The sequence below is a fragment of the Oncorhynchus mykiss genome, chromosome 27, assembly GCF_057628025.1.
Source record: "Oncorhynchus mykiss isolate SJ-2025 chromosome 27, ASM5762802v1, whole genome shotgun sequence".
NCBI classification, from domain to species: domain Eukaryota; kingdom Metazoa; phylum Chordata; class Actinopteri; order Salmoniformes; family Salmonidae; genus Oncorhynchus; species Oncorhynchus mykiss.
In genome coordinates, this window is record NC_143048.1 from 18447501 (window position 1) to 18472393 (window position 24893).

A 24893-nucleotide genomic window follows, 5' to 3' on the forward strand; every position below is an offset into this window, starting at 1 on the left:
GACCAAGATCTTCCTCAAGGTAACTATAACACCTGGACCTGGACCAAATAGCATCATATTAGGGTGCCTGGTCTCTGTGTGGGTAGCAGGTAGCCTAGCGGTTCAGAGCATTGGACCAGTAACTGAAAGGTCGCTGGTTCGACTCCCCGAGCCGACTAGGTGAAAAATCTGCCGATGTGCTCGGAACTTCACCCTAATTGTATGTCGCTCTAGATAAGGGCGTCTGCTAAATTACAAAAAAATGTATGAAAACACTTAAATGGAGAAAAGTAGTGCACTATATAGGGAAAAGGGTGACATTTGGCAGAAGTTCTGCATTTTTGATAGAGGTTTTATCTGAAATATGCAAGTTGTCTACAATACCTTGTCTTAGTAAGAGGGAAGAAATTCACTGTGCAGTGGAACTCAACCGCAATTGTGCCTCTGTTCACGAGGACAGCACTAGGGGTGGGGTCAGTGGTGGGCTGATTATCATGGTGATGGTCGTCATAGCTGAGGTAGTTATCAGAGCGACCAGCTGGTCAGACAGGAAGTAAAACAGGAAGTAAAATCTGTGAAGTGAAGCCAGGGCAGCAAGGGCAGCGCCCACACTTCCCCAACAGGAAACAAACAGCTCAGAGGAGGAGAGGAAATGAACAGATTAAGGAAGAGAGGGATGTCACGAACATAAATCAGAGGGTCTTTAGAATGTCTGTTTAGAATCTACTGATGATCACTTCTAGTTTGTGTGTGGCTGTGTGTCTGCACGTGTGTGTGTTTGTTTAGGACCACCATGACATGCTGTTGGAGATAGAGAGAGACAAGGCCATCACGGACAAGGTCATCCTCATCCAGAAGGTTGTACGAGGCTTCAAGGACAGGTGAGGCCGTAGTCATAGCAACCCGGTTAGACTGTTGGCACAGCAACCCGTTTATACTGTTGGCAAAGAAACCAGCTGAGACTGTAGTCATTGCAACCAGCTTTGAGTTAACAATCGCATCACTTGGTCTCAACAGGTCCAACTTCCTGAAGATGAGAAAGTCAGCCATGATGATCCAGAAGACGTGGCGAGGATATCACTGTCGCAAGAACTATGGAGCTGTGAGTTTTAAAAACTTGATCACTTCTTATTGACATGAGCTGAACTGTTCCTTGTATCATTAATCAAATGACAATCTCTTACTTTAATTTCTCCTCCATGGCCTCTCCACCTCCTCCCCCTCTTCTCCTCCTCTCCTCCCCTCCCCTCCACCTCCTAGATGCGGGCAGGGTTTGCCAGACTCCAGGCGTTGTACCGCTCCAGGCGGCTGTACGTAACGTACCACGTGGCCAGACAGAGAGTGATGGGTCTGCAGGCCAGGTGTAGAGGCTGTCTGGTCCGAAGGGCCTTCAGACACCGCCTATGGGCCGTCATTACCATCCAGGCTCACACACGGGGCATGATCGCACGACGCCTCTACAAGAGACTGAAGGGAGAGGTGAGAAAGAGACAGACACACGCAGTGCAGACTGAAAGAAAGCCTCAGTCCCTTTCACTCTCACATCCTAACCCTTCCTCTCTCTTTCACGCTCTCTTTCTCATTCTCTCTCTACCTCTCTCTCTCTCTCTGTTTCCTCCCTCTCTCTCTCTCTGTTTCCTCCCTCTCTCTCTCTCTCTGTTTCCTCCCCCCTCTCTCTCTCTCTCTCAGTATCGGAGGAGGTTGGAGGCAGAGAAGCTGCGTCTGGCTGAGGAGGAGAAACTGAGGAACCAGATGAGCGCTAAGAAGGCCAAGGTCTGGAACACACACACACACACACACACACACACACACACACACACACACACACACACACACACACACACACACACACACACACACACACACACCAAAAATATGAGGGGGCACAAAATAGGTGAGGATGGCTGGGGGTGGTCCGGAGGGGGGCTAGGCCCTGCAATCCAGAGTTATAATCATTATTCTTAATTCTATGTAAAAGATATGTCAATTTTTCTGCATATCTAAGCATACCTCTTGAGCTGTCTGTATCCTCCTGACTGGTGGTTCTGAATTTAAAGAAACTATGCTCTCTGCATCTGTGCTAAAATCTGAGTAAAATATTGAAAGGAATGTGAGTCTAATTCAATATATTTAGTTATTGCTTGCTTTTCTGAAGTCTACCAACCTTGCCTGCAGGCATGCCAGCTAAGCCAGTTAGACAAGCTAGCTACTCTAACTTGGTAGCCTGAAATGGTTTCATGGCAGCTAGTTATGAGGTTGTCAGATTGGGAACCTGTCTGGGCTAGCTAAAGCCATCTTCATAAAATGTCTATGTGGCTAGTACTATTACAGAGAAACAACAATTGTTTTTAGAACAAATCTGAGTGGCCACTTGCCCCTGTGGCCCCTATGGACATGACGCCTCTGCACACACACACCTATTAACACCATGTCTTCTGCAGGTTGAAGCAGAGCGTAACCACCAGGAGCGACTGGCCCAGCTAGTGAAGGAGGATGCGGAGAGAGAGAAGAGAGAAAGGGAGGAGGTGCGGAGGAAGAAGGAGATGGTGGAGCAGATGGAGAAAGCCAGACATGAGCCGGTGAACGACTCTGACATGGTGGATAAGATGTTTGGCTTCCTGGGGACAACAAACTCCTTCCCTGGCCAGGAGGGTGCGCCACCAGCTGGGTTTGAGGTGAGAAGGTCGCCACCTAGTGGACACACAGACACAATGTTACAGTTAACACCTTAATCTGCTCTGGGCTACGTTCCAATCGTTCGCTAAGTGTCTTTGTGTGCGTGTGTGTGTGTGTGTGTGTGTGTGTGTGTGTGTGTGTGTGTGTGTAGGACTTGGAACGTGCCCAGAAGGAGCTTGAGGAGGAGGATTTAGATGATGTTCTTCCTCTCCCTGAGGATGAGGAGGATGACCTGTCGGAGTATAAATTTGCCAAGTTCGCTGCCACCTATTTCCAGGGCACCACAACACACACCTACATCCGACGGCCACTTAAACAACCGCTGCTGTTCCATGAAGACGAGGGCGACCAGCTGGTTGGTCACATGACCTCTCAACTCTGACACCTAACCCCTGACCTCTAACCCCAGTAGACCATGGGTGTTTGTCAGACTGTTGTTTCAGGCAGCCTCCTTCTACCCAACTGTACTTTCTAATCACAGCATGAACACTGTTTAGGGTTGCAAAAATTACAGTAACTTTTCCCTACTTTCTCCAGTTGTCCAGAAATCCATATTGGAAGATTCCTGGAATCAGGAGGGAATAAGTAGGAAATCCGGAATCTTCCAACCACGATTGATAGAAAACCAGGGAAATTTGGTTAAGGTACCGGAATGGTTGCAACCCTAACACTGTTGGTTGCTCTTCCCCCAGGCAGCGTTAGCGGTATGGATCACGGTGCTGAGGTTCATGGGAGATCTCCCAGAGCCCAAGTACCACACGGCCATCACTGACGGCTCGGAGAAGATCCCTGTGATGACCAAGATCTACGAGACGCTGGGCAAGAAAACCTACAAGAGAGAACTACAGGCCCTGCAGGGGGAGGGAGAGGTGAGAGTAGGGAGGGGAGAGAGAGAACTACAGGCCCTGCAGGGGGAGGGAGAGGTGAGAGTAGGGAGGGGAGAGCGAGAACTACAGGCCCTGCAGGGGGAGGGAGAGGTGAGAGTAGGGAGGGGAGAGAGAGAACTACAGGCCCTGCAGGGGGAGGGAGAGGTGAGAGGAGGGAGGGGAGAGAGAGAACTACAGGCCCTGTAGGGGGAGGGAGAGTTGAGAGGAGAGGGGAGAGAGAGAACTACAGGCCCTGCAGGGGGGGGGGAGAGGTAAGAGGGGGAGGGAGGGAACTACAGGCCCTGCAGGGGGAGGGAGAGTTGAGAGGAGAGGGGAGAGAGAGAACTACAGGCCCTGTAGGGGGAGGGAGAGTTGAGAGGAGAGGGGAGAGAGAGAACTACAGGCCCTGCAGGGGGAGGGAGAGGTGAGAGGGGGAGGGAGGGAGAGGTGAGAGGGGGAGGGAGGGAACTACAGGCCCTGTAGGGGGAGGGAGAGTTGAGAGGAGAGGGGAGAGAGAGAACTACAGGCCCTGCAGGGGGAGGGAGAGGTGAGAGGAGGGAGGGGAGAGAGAGAACTACAGGCCCTGTAGGGGGAGGGAGAGTTGAGAGGAGAGGGGAGAGAGAGAACTACAGGCCCTGCAGGGGGAGGGAGAGGTGAGAGGGGGAGGGAGGGAACTACAGGCCCTGTAGGGGGAGGGAGAGTTGAGAGGAGAGGGGAGAGAGAGAATTACAGGCCCTGCAGGGGGAGGGAGAGTTGAGAGGAGAGAGAGAACTACAGGCCCTGCAGGGGGAGGGAGAGTTGAGAGGAGAGGGGAGAGAGAGAACTACAGGCCCTGTAGGGGGAGGGAGAGGTGAGAGGGGGAGGGAGGGAACTACAGGCCCTGCAGGGGGAGGGAGAGTTGAGAGGAGAGAGAGAACTACAGGCCCTGTAGGGGGAGGGAGAGGTGAGAGGGGGAGGGAGGGAACTACAGGCCCTGTAGGGGGAGGGAGAGGTGAGAGGGGGAGGGAGGGAACTACAGGCCCTGTAGGGGGAGGGAGAGTTGAGAGGAGAGGGGAGAGAGAGAACTACAGGCCCTGTAGGGGGAGGGAGAGTTGAGAGGAGAGAGAGAACTACAGGCCCTGCAGGGGGAGGGAGAGGTGAGAGGGGGAGGGAGGGAACTACAGGCCCTGTAGGGGGAGGGAGAGTTGAGAGGAGAGAGAGAACTACAGGCCCTGCAGGGGGAGGGAGAGGTGAGAGGGGGAGGGAGGGAACTACAGGCCCTGTAGGGGGAGGGAGAGTTGAGAGGAGAGGGGAGAGAGAGAACTACAGGCCCTGCAGGGGGAGGGAGAGGTGAGAGGGGGAGGGAGGGAACTACAGGCCCTGTAGGGGGAGGGAGAGTTGAGAGGAGAGGGGAGAGAGAGAACTACAGGCCCTGCAGGGGGAGGGAGAGGTGAGAGGGGGAGGGAGGGAACTACAGGCCCTGTAGGGGGAGGGAGAGTTGAGAGGAAAGAGAGAACTACAGGCCCTGTAGGGGGAGGGAGAGGTGAGAGGGGGAGGGAGGGACCTACAGGCCCTGTAGGGGGAGGGAGAGTTGAGTGGAGAGGGGAGAGAGAGAATTACAGGCCCTGCAGGGGGAGGGAGAGTTGAGAGGAGAGAGGAGAGAGAGAATTACAGGCCCTGCAGGGGGAGGGAGAGGTGAGAGGGGGAGGGAGGGAACTACAGGCCCTGTAGGGGGAGGGAGAGTTGAGAGGAGAGAGAGAACTACAGGCCCTCCAGGGTTAGGGCGAGGTCAGAGTAAATATTTGACTGTGTACTGTGTACAAATGTACTTACTACGACTGTGATATGTCATTGTCTCACCTAGCTGTCTTAAGATGAATGAATAAGAACTGATTAAGAGCTTCTGCTAAATGACTAAAATGTAAAATGAGGGAGGAGGGAAGAGGTGGGAGTAATCGATAATAACACTTAGCTATAATCTCATTCGGTTAGATTCTACCTTAGTTAAACCGTCATGGTCTGATACCCCGTGTTGCTCTGAGTAGTACAACACAGTAGTGCTTCCTAGAAGACGTTTCCTATCTGATTCATAAACTGTGTCCTGCTGTGACCCCTCCTCTATAGACCCCCCATTCAGACAGCAACAAGAAGAACAGTGTCCGACACAAACTAGTGTCCCTCACCCTGAAGAAGAAGTCCAAGATTACTGAGGAGGTAAGAGAGAGGAGGAGGAGAGGAGTATCACTGTGGAGGAGGTGTTGGAGTTGAAAGCATCCTAGAAGTGGTAAAATGGCCCTATTTAGTAAATGACTTTTGACCAGAGCCCTATGCTCCATGATAAATAGTAGTGCACTATATAGGGATAGGGTGCAATTTGGGACACAGACAGTATGTAGATCAGATAGAATGTCCAGTGTTGATGATGAGTTTTCTGTTAGGTGACCAAGCGCCTGAACGACGGAGAGATTAGTCTCCATGGCAACAGCATGTTAGAGGACCGGCCCACCTCTAACCTGGAGAAACTCCACTTCATCATCGGCAATGGAATACTACGACCTGCCCTGAGGTAGACCCACACACATACGAGCACACCCACACACATGCTTACACACACACACACACCCACACACATGCTTACACACACACACCCACACACACACACACACCCACACACATGCTTATACACACACACACACACACACACCCACACACATGCTTATACACACCCACACACACACACACACACCCACACACACACACACACACACACCCACACACACACACACACACACCCACACACATGCTTATACACACACACACACCCACACACACACACACACACACCCACACACATGCTTATACACACACACACACCCACACACATGCTTATACACACACACACACACCCACACACATGCTTACACACACACACACACACACACACACACACACACACACACACACACACACTCTGACCTGTCCAGTGTGTGTACTCTGTAGGGATGAGATCTACTGCCAGATCTGTAAGCAGTTGAACCAGAATCCTTCTAAGAGCAGTCACGCCCGCGGCTGGATCCTCATCTCTCTGTGTGTCGGCTGCTTCGCTCCCTCTGAGAAGTTTGTCAAGGTCAGTCAGAATACACATACTACTATAGACTCTGCTTGCGTCCCAAATGACACCCTATTCCCTTTATATAGTACTTTTGACCAGGGTCCACAGAGCCATTTGGGATGTAGCCATTGTTAAACTCTATACTTTCTCTATAATTACATCCCTTCCTCTATAACTGCATTACATCCTGTCTCCTCCAGTACCTGCGTAACTACATCCATGGGGGTCCTCCTGGCTACGCCCCCTACTGCGAGGAGAGACTCAGACGCACGTTTGTTAACGGCACCAGAACACAACCCCCGTCCTGGCTGGAGCTACAGGTGCACACACGCACACACGCACACACTCGCGCACAAACAAACAAACAAACATACAAACACATACACACACACAAAGAAATATCCCTTACCTCTCATTCTCCTCTCCTCTCTCCACCTCTCTTCTTCTCGCCCCTCCATCTGTCCTCCCTCTCCCCCTCTCTCCCCCCTCTCTCCCCTCCTCCACCCTCCCCTTCTCTCTCTCCCTCTCCATTCTCTTTCTTCTCTCCCAGGCCACTAAGTCTAAGAAGCCCATCATGTTGCCAGTAACCTTTATGGATGGGACCACTAAGACGTTGTTGACAGACTCAGCTACTACGGCCATGGAGCTGTGTAACGCCCTGGCAGACAAGATCAGCCTCAGAGACCGCTTTGGATTCTCTCTCTATATCGCCCTGTTTGACAAGGTAATACACAGCCACACATACACACACACACACACACACACACACAAGGATGCACGCACACAAACACACACAGGTACACAGGCAGGCATGCACACACATACACATCATGCATGTGCAGTATTCCAGTGTGAGCAGTGTGTGTGTACCACCAGGTGTCCTCCCTAGGCAGTGGAAAGGACCATGTGATGGATGCAGTGTCCCAGTGTGAGCAGTATGCCAAGGAGCAGGGTGCCCAGGAGAGAAACGCCCCCTGGAGACTGTTCTACAGGAAGGAGATATTCACCCCCTGGCACAACCCTGCAGACGACGCTGTGGCCACCAACCTCATCTACCAACAGACTGTACGGGGGGTAAAGTTTGGAGAGTACCGCTGTGACAGGGTGAGTTTTACAATCACGTTGACCATCTCTCTCTCTCTCTAGCTCTCTCTCTCTCAATTCAATTCAATTCTATTTAATTCAAAGGGCTTTATTGGCCTGAGAAACAAATGTTTACATTGCCAAAGCAAGTGGAATAGACCATAAACAAAAAGGAAATAAACAAGGAAAACATCTCTCTCTCTCTTTTCGTCTATACAATGACTTGGGAGAGCTAGCCAGTCAGCAGTACTATGGGAACTAAGGATCTCAGATCCTGACCCTAACCTCTGTCTCGCTCTCCAGGATGACTTGGGAGAGCTAGCCAGTCAGCAGTACTATGGGAACTAAGGATCTCAGATCCTGACCCTAACCTCTGTCTCTCTCTCCAGGATGACTTGGGAGAGCTAGCCAGTCAGCAATACTATGTGAACTAAGGATCTCAGATCCTGACCCTAACCTCTGTCTCTCTCTCCAGGATGACTTGGTAGAGCTAGCCAGTCAGCAGTACTATGGGAACTAAGGATCTCAGATCCTGACCCTAACCTCTGTCTCTCTCTCCAGGATGACTTGGTAGAGCTAGCCAGTCAGCAATACTATGTGAACTAAGGATCTCAGATCCTGACCCTAACCTCTGTCTCTCTCTCCAGGATGACTTGGTAGAGCTAGCCAGTCAGCAGTACTATGGGAACTAAGGATCTCAGATCCTGACCCTAACCTCTGTCTCTCTCTCCAGGATGACTTGGGAGAGCTAGCCAGTCAGCAGTACTATGGGAACTAAGGATCTCAGATCCTGACCCTAACCTCTGTCTCTCTCTCCAGGATGACTTGGGAGAGCTAGACAGTCAGCAGTACTATGGGAACTAAGGATCTCAGATCCTGACCCTAACCTCTGTCTCTCTCTCCAGGATGACTTGGGAGAGATAGCCAGTCAGCAGTACTATGGGAACTAAGGATCTCAGATCCTGACACTAACCTCTGTCTCTCTCTCTAGGATGACCTAGCAGAGTTAGCCAGTCAGCAGTACTATGTTGACTATGGTTCTGATCCTAGCTCTAACTAATCCCCCTTCTCTCTCTCTCTCCCTCCCTTTCTCTCTCTCTAGGATGACCTAGCAGAGTTAGCCAGTCAGCAGTACTATGTTGACTATGGTTCTGATCCTAGCTCTAACTAATCCCCCTTCTCTCTCTCTCTCCCTCCCTTTCTCTCTCTCTAGGATGACCTAGCAGAGTTAGCCAGTCAGCAGTATTATGTGGACTATGGTTCTGAGATCCTGACAGAGCGTCTGCTGAGCCTGATCCCATCCTACATCCCCGACCGAGAGGTCAGCTCCTCCCGGAGTGTGGAGAAATGGGCCCACGTCATCATGGCTGCCCATAAAAAGGTGCTCCTCCCTGAGGAACGATTTGCCAGGCTCCCTTCTAGGGACTCTAGATGTCACAGGTTTTGATGTTTGATCTAGTAAACTACCAGGTTTTACTCTCAATTATTTTGATCATAATATGTGATTGTTTTAACTTGTTTTTTAAATACACCCATTATAAGTCACTAAGGATGTGTCCCAAATCGCACCATATTTCCTACATAGAGCACTACTTTTTTACATGATCACTATGGACCCTGGTCAAAAGTAGTGCACTATATAGGGAATAGGAGGCCATCTGGGACACAACCTAACTGTTTGTCCCCCCCTCTCCTCTCCACACCAGGGCATCTACACCCAGCAGAGGTTTGACCCCCAGAAGGTGAAGGAGGAAGTGGTGGACTTCGCTCGCTACAAATGGCCGCTCCTCTTCTCACGCTTTTATGAGGCCTTCAAGCTCTCAGGTATGTTACTCTACCTGCTGTAACGTACCTACTGTACCTGCTGTAACGTACCTAATGTAACGTACCTGCTGTAACGTACCTGCGGTAACGTACCTGCTGTAACGTACCTGCTGTAACAAACCTGCTGTAACGTACCTGCTGTAACAAACCTGCTGTAACAAACCTGCTGTAACGTACCTGCTGTAACAAACCTGCTGTAACAAACCTGCTGTAACGTACCTTCTGTAACGTACCTGCTGTAACAAACCTGCTGTAATGTACCTGCTGTAACAAACCTGCTGTAACGTACCTGCTGTAACAAACCAGCTGTAACAAACCTGCTGTAACGTACCTGCTGTAACAAACTTGCTGTAACGTACCTGCTGTAACAAACCTGCTGTAACAAACCTGCTGTAACGTACCAGCTGTAACAAACCTGCTGTAACAAACCTGCTGTAACGTACCTGCTGTAACAAACCTGCTGTAACGTACCTGCTGTAACAAACCTGCTGTAACGTACCTGCTGTAACGTACCTGCTGTAACGTACCTGCTGTAACGTACCTGCTGTAACGTACCTGCTGTACCTGCTGTAACGTACCTGCTGTAAAGTACCTGCTGTACCTACTGTAACGTACCTGCTGTACCTGCTGTAACGTACCTGCTGTAACATACCTGCTGTACCAACTACCTTCATTAATACCTGTCAGTCAGTCTGTTTGGTGCTGAACCTCATCATATCTCTTGCGGAGGTTGTTCCTGGAAACTACTGTAGGTATACATGTGATCTAGGCTTAGTCCTAATTTCCTCACTCCTTCCAAAGTGTGCATGCACCCTACCCGTCATGGATTTACAAGCATTGGATTGGTGTACTCGTTCGCTGTAGGGAGTCCATGACAGGGAGTTTGAAAGTGTGCACTTTGGTATGAGGACAGAGAATCGGGACACAGCCCTAGACACGGGTCCATACTCTGATCCCGCCTCTCACTCCACCATACAGGTCCAAGTCTGCCTAAGAATGATGTCATTGTGGCGGTGAACTGGACAGGGGTGTACTTTGTGGACGAACAGGAGCAGGTGCTGCTAGAACTCTCTTTCCCAGAGATCACTGCAGTCTCCAGCAGCAGGTGATTTGGAGTCCATCCTAACACTGTTGCCCTCTCAACCATAAACATATCAATTACTCTGTTTCTTTTTATTTTCTTCTATCCTCTTTTCTCCTAAACTCCTAATTTCAAGAAGCTTACTATGTAGCCAGTAACCATTAATATTAATACATTTCATTTGTATAATTAGATAGCCACCCTCCTTACTTAGGCTAGCCACCCTGTGTTGCTGTTTTGTTGGTGGACACCTCAACCCCCTACATTTAGCTGACCTTCTTTCTCTCCCTTCTTCTGAGACTGCTAGTTAGCTCCGTGCCTGAGCAATTCTTTGAGCATGTTGTCTTCTTCTGTGTGTTGGTAGAGGTGGTAAGCTGCAGGGGCAGAGCTTTACGTTGGCGACCATAAAGGGCGATGAGTTTACGTTCACGTCGACCAACTCTGAGGACATCAGAGACCTTGTGGTAACATTCCTAGAGGGCCTGAGGAACCGGTCCAAGTACGTGGTGGCTCTGCAGGACAACACCAACTCTGGTGAGTAGAGTACACACACAAACACACACACACACCCCCACACACATCCACACAAACTGTACCTTGTCCCCTCTAGGTGGGGAGGAGTCTACGTTCCTGTCGTTCCAAAAGGGAGACCTGATTCTATTGGACCAAGAGACAGGTCAGCAGGTCATGACCTCTGGCTGGGCCCATGGGGTCAATGAACGGACCAATCAAAAAGGAGATTTCCCTGCTGATGCCGTCTACGTCCTGCCCACTGTTACCAGACCTCAGGCTGACGTAGTGGTGAGACACACACACACACACACACACACACACACACACACACACACACACACACACACACACACAGCCTACACTGTAATGGTCTATCTGCGTGATTCTTAATCACCCCCCCCCTTCTTTCTCTCTCTCTCTCTCTCTCTCTCTCTCTCTCTCTCTCTCTCTCTCTCTCCCTAGGCATTGATTACCATGACACCAGACCAGAGACAGGAGACGGTGCGTTCATCTCAGCTGGTTTTGCCGGAGACTGGAGAGGAGAGGGTTAAACCTTACACACTGGAAGAGTTCAGCTATGACCACTTCAGGTAGACACACACAGACACACGCTCATACGCATGCATGCAGGCACACACACACACATACACACAAACACACAAACACACACAATACAAGTTGCAGTATTTGTAACCGTGTGGGTTTTTTGTCTAAAGAAAATGTTACCTAATCAATACCTGTCACTACACCTCTCCCCCTTCTTTCTCCTCCCCCTTCTCTCTCTCCCTCTCTCTCTCTCCCTCTCTCTCCAGACCTCCTCCCAAACACACTCTGAGCAGGGTGATGATCACTAAGAACAGAGGGAAGGCCTCAATGTGGAGCTGCACCAGAGAGCCTATCAAACAGCCCCTACTGAAGAAGGTCCTCAGCCATGAAGACCTGTCACAGGATGCCTGTATGGTCTTCATAGATATCCTTTACTGGCTAACACAAACCGTCTGTAGTGTGCGTGTGCTTCTGCTTGTGTTTGTTTCAGATTCATGATCTTGTGATGAGTTAAACCTGCCTGCAACTGAAAATCCTCCTCGACCAGATATGGAATTTCCTTCTGGCCTAATGGTTAAAACGTTGGTTTCCCAGGAGACGGGGGTTCAGATCCCACCTGTGTCGCTTGTGTAATATGTAAACTCCTTGACTATGCCACCTATGATGAAGTATATGGGGGACTACCCGTCTAAGCGAACACGTTCTGTTAACGAGCTGACGGACCAGATCTTTGAAGGAGCTCTGAAGGCCGAACCTCTAAAAGATGAGATTTTCTGTCAGATCCTCAAACAACTCACAGACAACCACGTCAAGTAAGAACACACACACGGACGCACGCACGCACGCACGCACGCACGCACGCACGCACGCACACACACACACACACACACACACACACACACACACACACACATACACACACACATCCTAAACTTCTCTCAGATACCTCTGTTACATTGTGTCGTAACCATGTGTGTGTGTAGGTACAGTGAGGAGAAGGGCTGGGAGTTGCTGTGGCTGTGTACAGGGCTGTTCCCTCCTAGCAACATGCTGCTGCCTCATGTCCAGCGTTTCCTTCAGTCCAGGAAACACCACCCTCTGGCTCAGGACTGTATGACACGACTACAGAAGGCCCTACGGTAAAACATACGTGGGCACAAACACGCGCGCACATACACGCACACATACACACACATTCACACACACACTCACACTCTGTTAATGATACAATCCTCTTCTGCTAGTTAATTTCTTAATGTTGTTGTTATTATTGTTGCTGTTGTTGTTATTATTATTGTTGCTGTTGTTGTTATTATTGTTGCTGTTGTTATTATTATTATTGTTGCTGTTGTTGTTATTAGTATTATTGTTGCTGTTGTTATTAGTATTATTGTTGCTGTTGTTATTAGTATTATTGTTGCTGTTGTTATTAGTATTATTGTTGCTGTTGTTGTTATTAGTATTGTTGGTGTTGTTGTTATTAGTATTGTTGGTGCTGTGATTATTATTGTTGGTGCTGTTGTTATTATTGTTGGTGCTGTTGTTATTATTATTGGTGTTGTTGTGGCAACAGGAATGGCTCGAGGAAGTACCCTCCCCACCTAGTGGAGGTAGAGGCCATCCAACATAAGACCACCCAGATCTTCCACAAAGTCTATTTCCCTGACGATACTGATGAGGTACACTCACGCACACACTGACACACTCACACGCACTCACACACACACACACAGACTATCTTTCTGGCTTTGTTCCTGTTTGTGATTTACAGGTGTTTACTGTGCTGTCATTGGCTGGTGTATGTGATTGACAGGTGTTTACTGTGCTGTGATTGGCTGGTGTGTGTAATTGACAGGCATTTGAGGTGGAGTCCAGCACCAAGGCTAAAGACTTCTGTTTGGCGATCTCTGCTCGCCTGCTGCTCAAATCACCCGAAGGATTCAGCTTGTTCGTAAAGATCTCCGACAAGGTGATAGACACATGCACACACACACACACACACACACACATGCACACTAATGCCTTGTTCGTCAATGCAGCAGATTTAGCAGGCAGCAGCTGACTGTCTGATCTACAAATCACCTGGATGATCATAAATAACTACTCATTATTATTTGTAGATCAATCAGTCATTCACAATTGACCCACAATATATCACAGAGTTGATACTCTCCAACATGCCCCAACTCCTCTTTGTGTGTGTGGTGTGTGTGGTGTGTGTGGTATGTGTGTGTGGTGTGTGTGAGGTGTGTGTATGTGTGTGTGTGTGTGTTGTAGGTGATAAGTGTACCAGAGGGAGATTTCTTCTTTGACTTTGTCAGACACCTCACAGACTGGATCAAGAAGGCCCGGCCCTCTAAAGATGGTATGTCATAAAAACTATGATTTAGAGTGAACTATCCCTTTAATATGTACCTTCTGTTTAATATGAACTATCCCTTTAATACAAACTATCCCTTTAACGTGAACTATCCCTTTAATATGTACTATCTGTTTAATATGAACTATCCCTTTAATATGTACTATCTGTTTAACATTAACTATCCGTTTAATATGTACTATCTGTTTAACATGAACTATCCCTTTAACGTGAACTATCCCTTTAATATGTACTATCTGTTTAATATGAACTATCCCTTTAATACAATCTATCCCTTTAACGTGAACTATCCCTTTAATATGTACTATCTGTTTAATATGAACTATCCCTTTAATATGTACTATCTGTTTAACATTAACTATCCGTTTAATATGTACTATCTGTTTAACATGAACTATCCCTTTAACGTGAACTATCCCTTTAATATGTACTATCTGTTTAATATGAACTATCCCTTTAATATGTACTATCTGTTTAACATGAACTATCCCTTTAACGTGAACTATCCCTTTAAGGATTTAACGTGTGTGTGTAGGTATCGTACCGTCTCTGACCTACCAGGTGTTCTTCATGAAGAAGCTGTGGACCAACACTGTTCCTGGTAAAGACTCCTTCGCTGACTCCATCTTCCACTACTACCAGGTAGGAGGGGTGGGGGGGTGGGGTGTAACGGAACTGGTTCCACTTGTCCTAAGTAAACTTCCCAGGTTCAAACCCTGACAATGTTCACATACTAAGGCTGGGATTCAATCAAAGGTGCGTTGTTTGTTGTTATGGCTTGAGCCGACCCCTACAGCGTTTACCATGAATGTGATCTCCAGGAATATTTAGTTTTTACCTTTTATTTATCCAGGTTAGTCTCATTGAGGTACAAATCAATGTTTCAAGAGAGACCTGGTCCAACCAAAACAGCAGCATGGGGGAACAATGTTTGAGACAAATATCAGACATACTGTAAAAACTTACAGACATAGACACGCCATAAAAAAAGTATGAAATGTTGATGTAGACGCATACATTTCAATTACAGAAACATAAAATCGTCATAGATAAAAAAATATATATATATTATACAGTGGCTTGCGAAAGTATTCGGCCCCCTTGAACTTTGCGACCTTTTGCCACATTTCAGGCTTCAGACATAAAGATTAATAAAGAAACTGTAAACTGTATTTTTTTGTGAAGAATCAACAACAAGTGGGACACAATCATGAAGTGGAACGACATTTATTGGATATTTCAAACTTTTTTAACAAATCAAAAACTGAAAAATTGGGTGTGCAAAATTATTCAGCCCCTTTACTTTCAGTGCAGCAAACTCTCTCCAGAAGTTCAGTGAGGATCTCTGAATGATCCAATGTTGACCTAAATGACTAATGATGATAAATACAATCCACCTGTGTGTAATCAAGTCTCCGTATAAATGCACCTGCACTGTGATAGTCTCAGAGGTCCGTTAAAAGCGCAGAGAGCATCATGAAGAACAAGGAACACACCAGGCAGGTCTGAGATACTGTTGTGAAGAAGTTTAAAGCCGGATTTGGATACAAAAAGATTTCCCAAGCTTTAAACATCCCAAGGAGCACTGTGCAAGCGATGATATTGAAATGGAAGGAGTATCAGACCACTGCAAATCTACCAAGACCTGGCCGTCCCTCTAAACTTTCAGCTCATACAAGGAGAAGACTGATCAGAGATGCAGCCAAGAGGCCCATGATCACTCTGGATGAACTGCAGAGATCTACAGCTGAGGTGGGAGACTCTGTCCATAGGACAACAATCAGTCGTATATTGCACAAATCTGGCCTTTATGGAAGAGTGGCAAGAAGAAAGCCATTTCTTAAAGATATCCATAAAAAGTGTTGTTTAAAGTTTGCCACAAGCCACCTGGGAGACACACCAAACATGTGGAAGAAGGTGCTCTGGTCAGATGAAACCAAAATTGAACTTTTTGGCAACAATGCAAAACGTTATGTTTGGCGTAAAAGCAACACAGCTGAACACACCATCCCCACTGTCAAACATGGTGGTGGCAGCATCATGGTTTGGGCCTGCTTTTCTTCAGCAGGGACAGGGAAGATGGTTAAAATTGATGGGAAGATGGATTGAGCCAAATACAGGACCATTCTGGAAGAAAACCTGATGGAGTCTGCAAAAGACCTGAGACTGGGACGGAGATTTGTCTTCCAACAAGACAATGATCCAAAACATAAAGCAAAATCTACAATGGAATGGTTCAAAAATAAACATATCCAGGTGTTAGAATGGCCAAGTCAAAGTCCAGACCTGAATCCAATTGAGAATCTGTGGAAAGAACTGAAAACTGTTGTTCACAAATGCTCTCCATCCAACCTCACTGAGCTCGAGCTGTTTTGCAAGGAGGAATGGGAAAAAATGTCAGTCTCTCGATGTGCAAAACTGATAGAGACATACCCCAAGCGACTTACAGCTGTAATCGCAGCAAAAGGTGGCGCTACAAAGTATTAACTTAAGGGGGCTGAATAATTTTGCACGCCCAATTTTTCAGTTTTTGATTTGTTAAAAAAGTTTGAAATATCCAATAAATGTCGTTCCACTTCATGATTGTGTCCCACTTGTTGTTGATTCTTCACAAAAAATACAGTTTTATATCTTTATGTTTGAAGCCTGAAATGTGGCAAAGGGTCGCAAAGTTCAAGGGGGCCGAATACTTTCGCAAGGCACTGTACGTACCACCGCATCAAGTCCTAATGACAATCACATTCCTCAGTAACATGTGAGTCAACAAACGTTTTAAACTCCTCCAGGGAAACAAGATTCTGGGGTTTCAAGCTGGTCTGGAGAGAATTCCAAGACCACGGAGCTGATTAGCTAAAACACTTTTTGCCATGATCTGTTCTGATTTTAGGATCCGCTAAAAGTAAGTAGGAGTGAGATTGTAACTGGTCATTTTTGCCCTTTGGTTGCTAGGAACTGCCTAAGTATCTCCGTGGTTACCATAAGTGTAGTCGTGACGAGGTGTTCCAGCTGGGAGCGTTGATCTACAGGGTGAAGTACGAAGACGACAAGTCACACTTCCCCTCAATACCCAAGATCCTCCGGGAGCTGGTGCCGCAGGACCTGATTCGCCAGCTCTCCCCAGATGACTGGAAACGGGTGAGACGAGACTTCTCCCAACTCTCCTGGGCTCTAATTTGCTGCCCTGGCTCTATTCTTAATGGCAGTCTTCATCATGATTGACTACTGCGTTCAGAGTATCTTTATCTGTGACCTAATCAGCTGTTTTCTTGTTTTTTTGTCTCTGTTTTTTGGTGTGTGGCTGTGTGTGTGTTTGTGACTTTGCATACATGCGTCCATATCTGTGTGTGTTTGTAGTCTGTAGTAGCTTATTTCAATAAGCAGGCTGGTAAGTCCAGGGAAGAGGCCAAACTCCACTTCCTGAAGATCATCTTCAAATGGGCCACGTTCGGATCCGCCTTCTTCGAAGTCAAGGTAACCATGCCGCTCAGTGATGTCATTCTCAATCTTACCTTGGGGGTAACGATGCTGTCTGTCTGCCTGGTCTGTCTGTCTGTCTGTCTGGGATGTCTGACTGTCGGTCTGTCTGTCTGTCTGTCTGTTGGTCTATCCAATACTGTGTACCTCCTCTCAGTCAGTGTGATATTCTCTCTGTTCAGCAAACCACAGAGCCCAACTTCCCAGAGATCCTCCTGATTGCTATCAACAAGCATGGAGTCAGCCTTATAGACCCAAAGACCAAGGTGTGTATGTGTGTGTAGTTAGGTCCTTTGTTAATTCCCAAGGGGAAATGTCCTGTGTGTGCGTTACATGACCTCTCATCTCTTTCTCTAGGTGTTTGTGTGTGAACATGTGTAACCTGGTATTTCACTGATGCGTGTGTGTATGTCTACAACAGGACATCCTGACCACCCACCCATTCACTAAGATCTCCAACTGGAGCAGCGGTAACACCTACTTCCACATCACCATCGGCAACCTGGTCAGGGGCAGCAAGCTGCTGTGTGAGACCTCACTGGTGAGACATAATCACACACACACACACACACACACACACACACACACACACACACACACACACACGTAAAAAACACACATGCCCTCACGTACGCACATGTACACATACACACGCACTCACACGTACTTGATGAAAACACTCAGATGTGTGTGTGTGTGTGTGTGTGTGTGTGTGTTTTTTCAGGGCTATAAGATGGATGACCTCCTCACTTCCTACATCAGTCAGATGTTGACCACCATGAGTAAACAGAGAACTGGGCGGGGACACAGCAAGTGAACTTCCTATTGGCAGGAAGCTGCAGAGCTTATTAGAATACTGCGACCTGTTGGCCAGCCCTGCAGCTGGGGGCGGAGCTTCTCTAACCAGGTTTGGAGAATGAGCCGCAGCCCATCCTCTAGCACTGCCTCCAGCTATGCCCATAGCAACGACCTTAGCAACGTCTATAGCAACAACCCTAGCAACGATCCTGACGACGAGCCTTCCAGTGAGGATGACTACCTCTAAGCCCCGCCCCTTTATCTTCCCAGAGAGAGAGAGACACACACACACACACACACACACAGTTAAATTAGTGTTTTTGGAACATTTCGTTCAAACTGAAGAGTTGGCAGTCTGTTAACAAGGAGACGCTTGTTAATAACCAATCATTGGATGGACAGACTGAATGGAGAGCCATGTGATTGGGTACTTTAGCTAGACAATTAAGTAGTTACTGAAAAGAATAATTAAGTTAACTTACTGAGTAAAATAACCATAAAAAGCTTTAATACACAGACCTGGAAGAAAAGAGGTTTGCATGCTCTTATTGTAGCTGAATAGATTTTCACTGAACTGTCAATACATAGGTATATTGTTAGTTTTTTTTAAGCCTTAACTGTTGTTTTTTTAAATGAATGTGTCTTTTAAGCCAGTTGCCTCTGTTTCTGAAGCAGCATGGTAGTCTATGTGACAGACCGCTGCAGTTCTGGGCAGTCTGTGGTTTTTTATATTATTCTTGTGTTTGTTTTGTGTCTCTTATCATCAGAGTTAAAGCTAATTTATACAGAGGCTACGCAAGTATGCAACTCAAGCTTTGCAAAGTGGCAGTTCTGCGTACTTGAGCAGCAGAAAAATGCAAACGGGCAGCCTCGGGAGTGGTGACTCAACACAATGCAAGATGTTATTGTGTTGCCTACTTGCTTATGGTATAATTAGGCTTTAGTTCAGAGGTCTGTCTGCTGTAAGCCTCGGGTGGACTGGCTGCCCTGGAGTTTTAACATAGAGCATTAGTGTTTGACCAGAAAGGATCATTATCTGTAGTTTTTTTGCAGATCTATGTGCTGTAGCTCTATGAGACGTGTTTAACTCAACAATGGCCTTTGTCATACTCACTAGAACTAGGGTTGCAAAGTTCCCTACAATCCTTAGTTGAACCAGGTCTAGACCTGAATCAGCTGGAAAACACCTGATCCATGGATGATTATGAGTTCTGTATGAAGAGTTCTATACCCTACGTCAAAATGATACCCTTTATAGTGCCCAGGTCAAAAGTAGCGCACTATATAGGGAGTCATTTGGGACGCAAACTACAGTGGCTTGCGAAAGTATTCACCCCCTTGGCATTTTTCATATTTTGTTGCCTTACAACCTGGAATTAAGATAGATTTTTTGGGGTGTTTGCATCATTTGATTTATACAACATGCTTACCACTTTGAAGATGCAAAATAGTTTTTTGAGAAACAGCCAAGAAACAAGACAAAAAAACAGAAAACTTGAGCGTGCATAACTATTCACCTCCCCCATATTCAATACTTTGTAGAGTCACCTTTTGCAGCAATTACAGCTCCAAGTCTCTTGGGGTATGTCTCTATAAGCTTGCCAAATCTAGCCACTGGGATTTTTGCCCATTCTTCAAGACAAAACTGCTCCAGCTCCTTCAAGTTGGATGGGTTCCGCTGGTGTACAGCAATCTTAAAGTCATACCACAGATACTCAATTGGATTGAGGTCTGGGCTTGACTAGGCCATTCTAAGACATTTAAATGTTTCCCCTTAAACCACTCAAGTGTTGCTTTGGCAGAATGGTTAGGGTCATTGTCCTGCTGGACGGTGAACCTCCATCCCAGTCTCAAATCGCTGGAAGACTGAAACAGGTTTCCCTCAAGAATGTCCCTGTATTTAGCACCATCCATCATTCCTTCAATTCTGACCAGTTTTCCAGTCACTGCTGATGAAAAAGATCCCCACAGCATGATGCTGCCACCACCATACTTTACTGTGGGGATGGTGTTCTTGGGATGATGAGAGATGTTGGGTTTGCACCTGACATAGCATTTTCCTTGATGGTCAAAAAGCTACATTTTTGTCTCATCTGACCATCTGACCTTCTTCCATATATTTAGGGAGTCTCCCACGTTTGCTTATTTTTTTTCGGGCCACTCTTCCATAATAAAGGCCAGCTTTGTGGAGTGTACGGCTTAAAGTGGTCCTATGGACAGATACTCCAATCTCCGCTGTGGAACTTTGCAGCTCCTTCAGGGTTATCTTTGGTCTCTTTGTTGCCTCTCAGATTAATGCCATCCTTGACTGCTCTCTCTGTTGGCCCTCTCTGTTGTGGTCCCATATTCTTTCAATTTTAATAATGGATTTAATGGTGCTCCGTGGGATGTTCAAAGTTTCTGATATTTTTTTATAACCCAACCCTGATCTGTACTTCTCCACAACTTTGTCCCTGACCTGTTTGGAGAGCTCCTTGCTCTTCATAGTGCCGCTTGCTTGGTGGTGCCCCTTGCTTAGTGGTGTTGCAGACTCTGGGGCCTTTCAGAACAGGTGTATATATACGGAGATCATGTTAAACTTAGATTGCATACAGGTGAACGTTATCTAACTAATTATGTGACTTCTGAAGGTAATTGGTTGCACCAGATCTTATTTAGGGGCTTCATAGCAAAGGGGGTGAATACATATGCACACACCACTTTTCCGTATTTTTTTAAAGACATTTTTGAAGTTATTTTTTTTATTTCACTTCACCAATATGGACTATTTTGTGTTTGTCTATTACATGAAATCCAAATAAAAATCCATTTAAATTACAGGTTGTAATGCAACAAAATAGGAAAAACTGCGCCAAGGGGGTGAATACTTTTGCAAAGCACTGTATGTGTTAGTTGTGCGGTGTCCAGGCAGGATGCTGATATTACTGTCTGTTTCTCTTGTTCTGCACAGAGGAGCAGAACTTCCCTCCAGCCCTAACTAACCTGTCTGTCTGCTGTTGAATTTGTTGGTTTTTGTTTAAGATTTTTGGTACTTATTTCATATTTACATTGTGTAAAGTATCTGTCCATTTAGTGAAACTATGGTTTGTATGAGGAGTGAATCTATAGTCCTGAGGGGATACAGTTTACACTAGCAACACAGAGTTCTGGGTGAATTTCCACTATAAAGCTCTACATGTAGTTTACAACAAAAGGCACCCTATTCCCTATATAGTGCACTACTTTTAACTAGAGCCCTATGGTCCCTGGTAAAAAATAAATAAATAAGGCTATGAGCAAAATAAATGTACTATTTAGGGAATAGGGTGCCATTTAGGATGCAAAGTGTCCCCGGTCTGTCTGGGTAATATTACTACAGCAGCTGTGTTGCTCTACTGTTTGGACAGAAGACATGATGACTGTGGAGCTACCGACAGAGATGGCGTTAGTATAGTTTTCCTTGCCCCGCCTCTCCTCTGCACCCCCCAATGAGGGCCAGGATCAAATCAGAAACCGTGCTTGACATTTAAAGGGAATTTCCAATTGAGCAGACATCTGCAGTAGTTACCTTAAAATACGATCTCCGTAAATGAGGTAGCATTGCCTTTAAAAACCGCAATGTTGATTAGAGCACTCAGATTGAATCCCAGCCGAGGTGTCTGTTTTTGTAAAAACAATAAAGATGATTGGACGAGGACAGTGGGTCGATGTATTTTTTTTCAACTGGAGTAACAGAAGTAGCGTTTTACTGTGGACATGGAATCAAATGGGTTAATCAATGAATAAACAACCAACTCAACCCTTTAAAGATGTTTAATATCAGGTATTACCATTTACAGTCAGAAAATAGGTACAGTAAACATTGAGAAGGCTCATACATTCAAACAAAATGGTCATCCTGTTAAACAGAAAACAACCAGAAATACTATGTAGCCTTTTGCTATTTAACAACAATTACATTCAGAGTGTTTGATACCTTTGAATCATTGTTGGGACCAAATATAGGTTTTGATTCATGATAGCATGGTATTTGTATAGCCTAGCGGTCTCTAATGCAAGCAAGGTGGAGTGCAATTCTACCAATGGCAGAAGATAATTATTTTACTCTCTGGTCATCAGAATATCAACTGCTCTGTTGTTAGTTGGTTTACTGTGAACATACAGATTGTCAACATGTATTTTTTTTGTCTTGGAGTGTTCTAGAATGTATTGTTAGAGTTCTAGAAGGCTTCAGATAATTACAAAAGTTCTGTAGAAGCCCCCTAAAACCTCTCTTCTATCCTCTGTATGGCTGGCCAGTGGCTTGTGGACAGTGTGTCTCCTATGGCACTTAGATCTACTGTCTCCCGCTCAACACTGTCCACAGAGCCATTACCAACCAACCAACGCTCAGACTAACACCTGAAACCAGCAACTTTCCACACAACACCTGAAAGTCATACTCACATAGCTTCTACAACCTCAAAATAAAGTAGATCTCATGATAGATAGATGTATTTTGCAGAAGCAGACGCTGTATTTCACTGCCATGCTAAAACACGAGGCTACTGCTTGGTCATACATTCAAATCTAAATAGCAACTGATGATCATTAAAACCACAGTACAGTCAGTGTTCACCTGCATCCACTCACTCACACACAAAATACAAGACACTATTCATCAATTCCTCTAATGCAGCTGATGTCTGTACAGTAATGAGAACAAAAAATATATACTGAACAAAAATCTAAACACAACATGCAACCATTTCTAAGATTTTACTGAGTTACAGTTCATAGAAAGAAATCAGTCAATTGAAATAAATTCATTAGGCACTAATCTTCGTATTTCACATGACTGGGTAGGGGTGAAGCATAGGCCCACCCACTGGGGAGCCGTGCCCCCCCCCCCCCCCCCCCCCCCCCAGACGATCCTTCAGGTGAAGAAGCCGGATGTGGAGGTCCTGGGATGGAGTGGTTACACGTGGTCTGTGGTTCTGAGGCTGGTTGGATGTACTGCCAAATTCTCTACCATGCAGCTTATGGTAGAGAAATTAACATTCAATTCTCTGGTGGACATTCCTGCAGTCAGCATGCCAATTACACGCTCCCTCAAAACTTGAGTCATCTGTGGCATTGTGTTGTGTGACAAAAGTGCACATTTTGAAGTGGGCCTTTATTGTCCCCAGGACAAGGTGCACCTGTGTAATGATCATGCAGTTTAATCAGCTTCTTGACATGTCACACCTGTCAGGTGGATGGATTATTTTGGCAAAGGAGAAATGCTCACTAACAGGGATGTAAACAAATTTGTGCACAAAATTTGAGAGAAATAAGCTTTTTGTGTGTATGGAAAATGTCTGGGATTTCTTATTTCAGCTCATGAAACATGGGACCAACACTTTACATGTTGTGTTTATATTTTTGTTCAGTGTATACTTCATACTTGAGCAGTTCAGTTGTGTAGTTCCAGTGGTCACCAGAATGAGTGTGAATGAGCTGGCCAGGTGAGGACACAGGAACAATAGTCTTAGTCAGGATGATCAAAATACTGACTCATCTTTCACATTACATCAATCACCCTCTTCCTCTTTTTACACATTCAGTTCCTCCTCTTGTTTTCCTCCCTGTTTTCCTTTGCTTATTCTTGTGCGTTCACACTTTGTGTGTGTGTGACTGGGTGAGTGTCTGTGTGTGTGTGTGTGTGTGTGTGTGTGTACTTATATGCCTATGTGTGAGTGTCTGTGTGTTACTCCTCTGTGATGGTGTGGAGGGTACTGGGGGTCCGTAGTTCCGTTCGGACATTCCCACTGGAGATGGACCAGACGTCGCTGAGCTCTGCCGGGCAAAGGATATGGGTTAGAGGTCAGGGGTGGGGTAGTTGAGGTTCAGGTCAGCGGTTGGTGCAGGGTTCATGTGTGGGTTGAGGTCCAATGGTTTGGGGTTTGGGAATGGTTCATGGGAGGTTCAGTGGTTCATGCAGGTTTCAAGGGTTGAGAACCAGAGGGTTCATGGGAGGTTCATTGGTTCATGCAGGGTTCGCGAGTTGAGTGGTTCATGGGTTAAGGTCCAGAGGGAGGGAGATGAGGGTTCTAGTGGGAGACTCTGAGTGGAAGGGATTCCATCGACCCCTCCCTGACTCCACTGGATCTAAGGCACAGACAGAACACAGAATCATTTACGCCGGCATTCCAAGTAAAATATCAAATCATCCTGGAGGAGCACGGCTGTACACTGCCTTAAAAATGCACCAACATACTGCCTCTGATGAAACAGGCTTTTTAATGTTATGTGTCCAACAAACTAGAGGCTTAGAACACCACTGGCATTGAGCAGAGATTATTTTAGAATTTGAATTGAATGTCAGAAACAAACAGCTAATCCAGCTCATAAACTGTACAGATATGCAAGAGATTAAAATGTCGGTGTGCTTTTTAGTATATGCCCCTGTGTTTCCACAAGTAGGAGACTAGTCCAATGGGAGAGGGCTATAGTGATGTACATTATTTAGTATGATATTGTTGTTGTCCTTACCGGTCCGGAACTTGCTATAAGGCCCGGTCTTGTGTGTCTGCCGACTGCCTGACCAGAATTGTAAGCCTCGCTCACGCCACCTGTAGGACA

General features: G+C 46.4%; 2 protein-coding genes across 3 annotated transcripts in view; one reads left to right on the plus strand and one right to left on the minus strand.

Annotated features, from left to right (window-relative positions):
- Positions 1–21982, plus strand: part of LOC110507111 (unconventional myosin-VIIa) — a 58174-nt gene extending 36192 nt beyond the window's left edge. The window contains exons 18-49 of the mRNA XM_036965589.2: positions 1–19; positions 766–860; positions 997–1081; positions 1240–1458; positions 1669–1752; positions 2421–2654; positions 2807–3010; positions 3348–3524; positions 5625–5714; positions 5939–6066; positions 6501–6627; positions 6813–6932; positions 7163–7336; positions 7489–7716; positions 8909–9076; positions 9402–9519; positions 10498–10624; positions 10965–11134; positions 11211–11401; positions 11576–11703; positions 11926–12083; positions 12318–12471; positions 12643–12798; positions 13233–13338; positions 13515–13628; positions 13937–14024; positions 14575–14681; positions 16989–17174; positions 17394–17510; positions 17696–17779; positions 17935–18054; positions 18238–21982. The exon at positions 1–19 is cut by the window's left edge and continues 74 nt beyond it. Of these exons, the coding sequence (XP_036821484.1) occupies positions 1–19; positions 766–860; positions 997–1081; positions 1240–1458; positions 1669–1752; positions 2421–2654; positions 2807–3010; positions 3348–3524; positions 5625–5714; positions 5939–6066; positions 6501–6627; positions 6813–6932; positions 7163–7336; positions 7489–7716; positions 8909–9076; positions 9402–9519; positions 10498–10624; positions 10965–11134; positions 11211–11401; positions 11576–11703; positions 11926–12083; positions 12318–12471; positions 12643–12798; positions 13233–13338; positions 13515–13628; positions 13937–14024; positions 14575–14681; positions 16989–17174; positions 17394–17510; positions 17696–17779; positions 17935–18054; positions 18238–18330 (4369 nt within the window). The 3' untranslated portion in view covers positions 18331–21982. The remainder of the gene's footprint in view (positions 20–765; positions 861–996; positions 1082–1239; positions 1459–1668; positions 1753–2420; positions 2655–2806; positions 3011–3347; positions 3525–5624; positions 5715–5938; positions 6067–6500; positions 6628–6812; positions 6933–7162; positions 7337–7488; positions 7717–8908; positions 9077–9401; positions 9520–10497; positions 10625–10964; positions 11135–11210; positions 11402–11575; positions 11704–11925; positions 12084–12317; positions 12472–12642; positions 12799–13232; positions 13339–13514; positions 13629–13936; positions 14025–14574; positions 14682–16988; positions 17175–17393; positions 17511–17695; positions 17780–17934; positions 18055–18237) is intronic.
- Positions 21983–22088: 106 nt separating this feature from the next.
- The window catches only part of LOC110507660 (glycerophosphodiester phosphodiesterase 2), a 29357-nt gene continuing 26552 nt past the window's right edge, over positions 22089–24893 (minus strand). The window contains exons 16-17 of one of the 2 annotated variants that reach the window (XM_090224730.1): positions 24804–24883; positions 22089–24107 (exon numbers count right to left, since the gene is read on the minus strand). In XM_090224730.1, the coding sequence (XP_090080856.1) occupies positions 24019–24107; positions 24804–24883 (169 nt within the window). In that variant the 3' untranslated portion in view covers positions 22089–24018. Of the gene's footprint in view, positions 24420–24803; positions 24884–24893 lie in introns of both variants that reach the window. The other variant, XM_090224729.1, reaches the window with a different exon arrangement.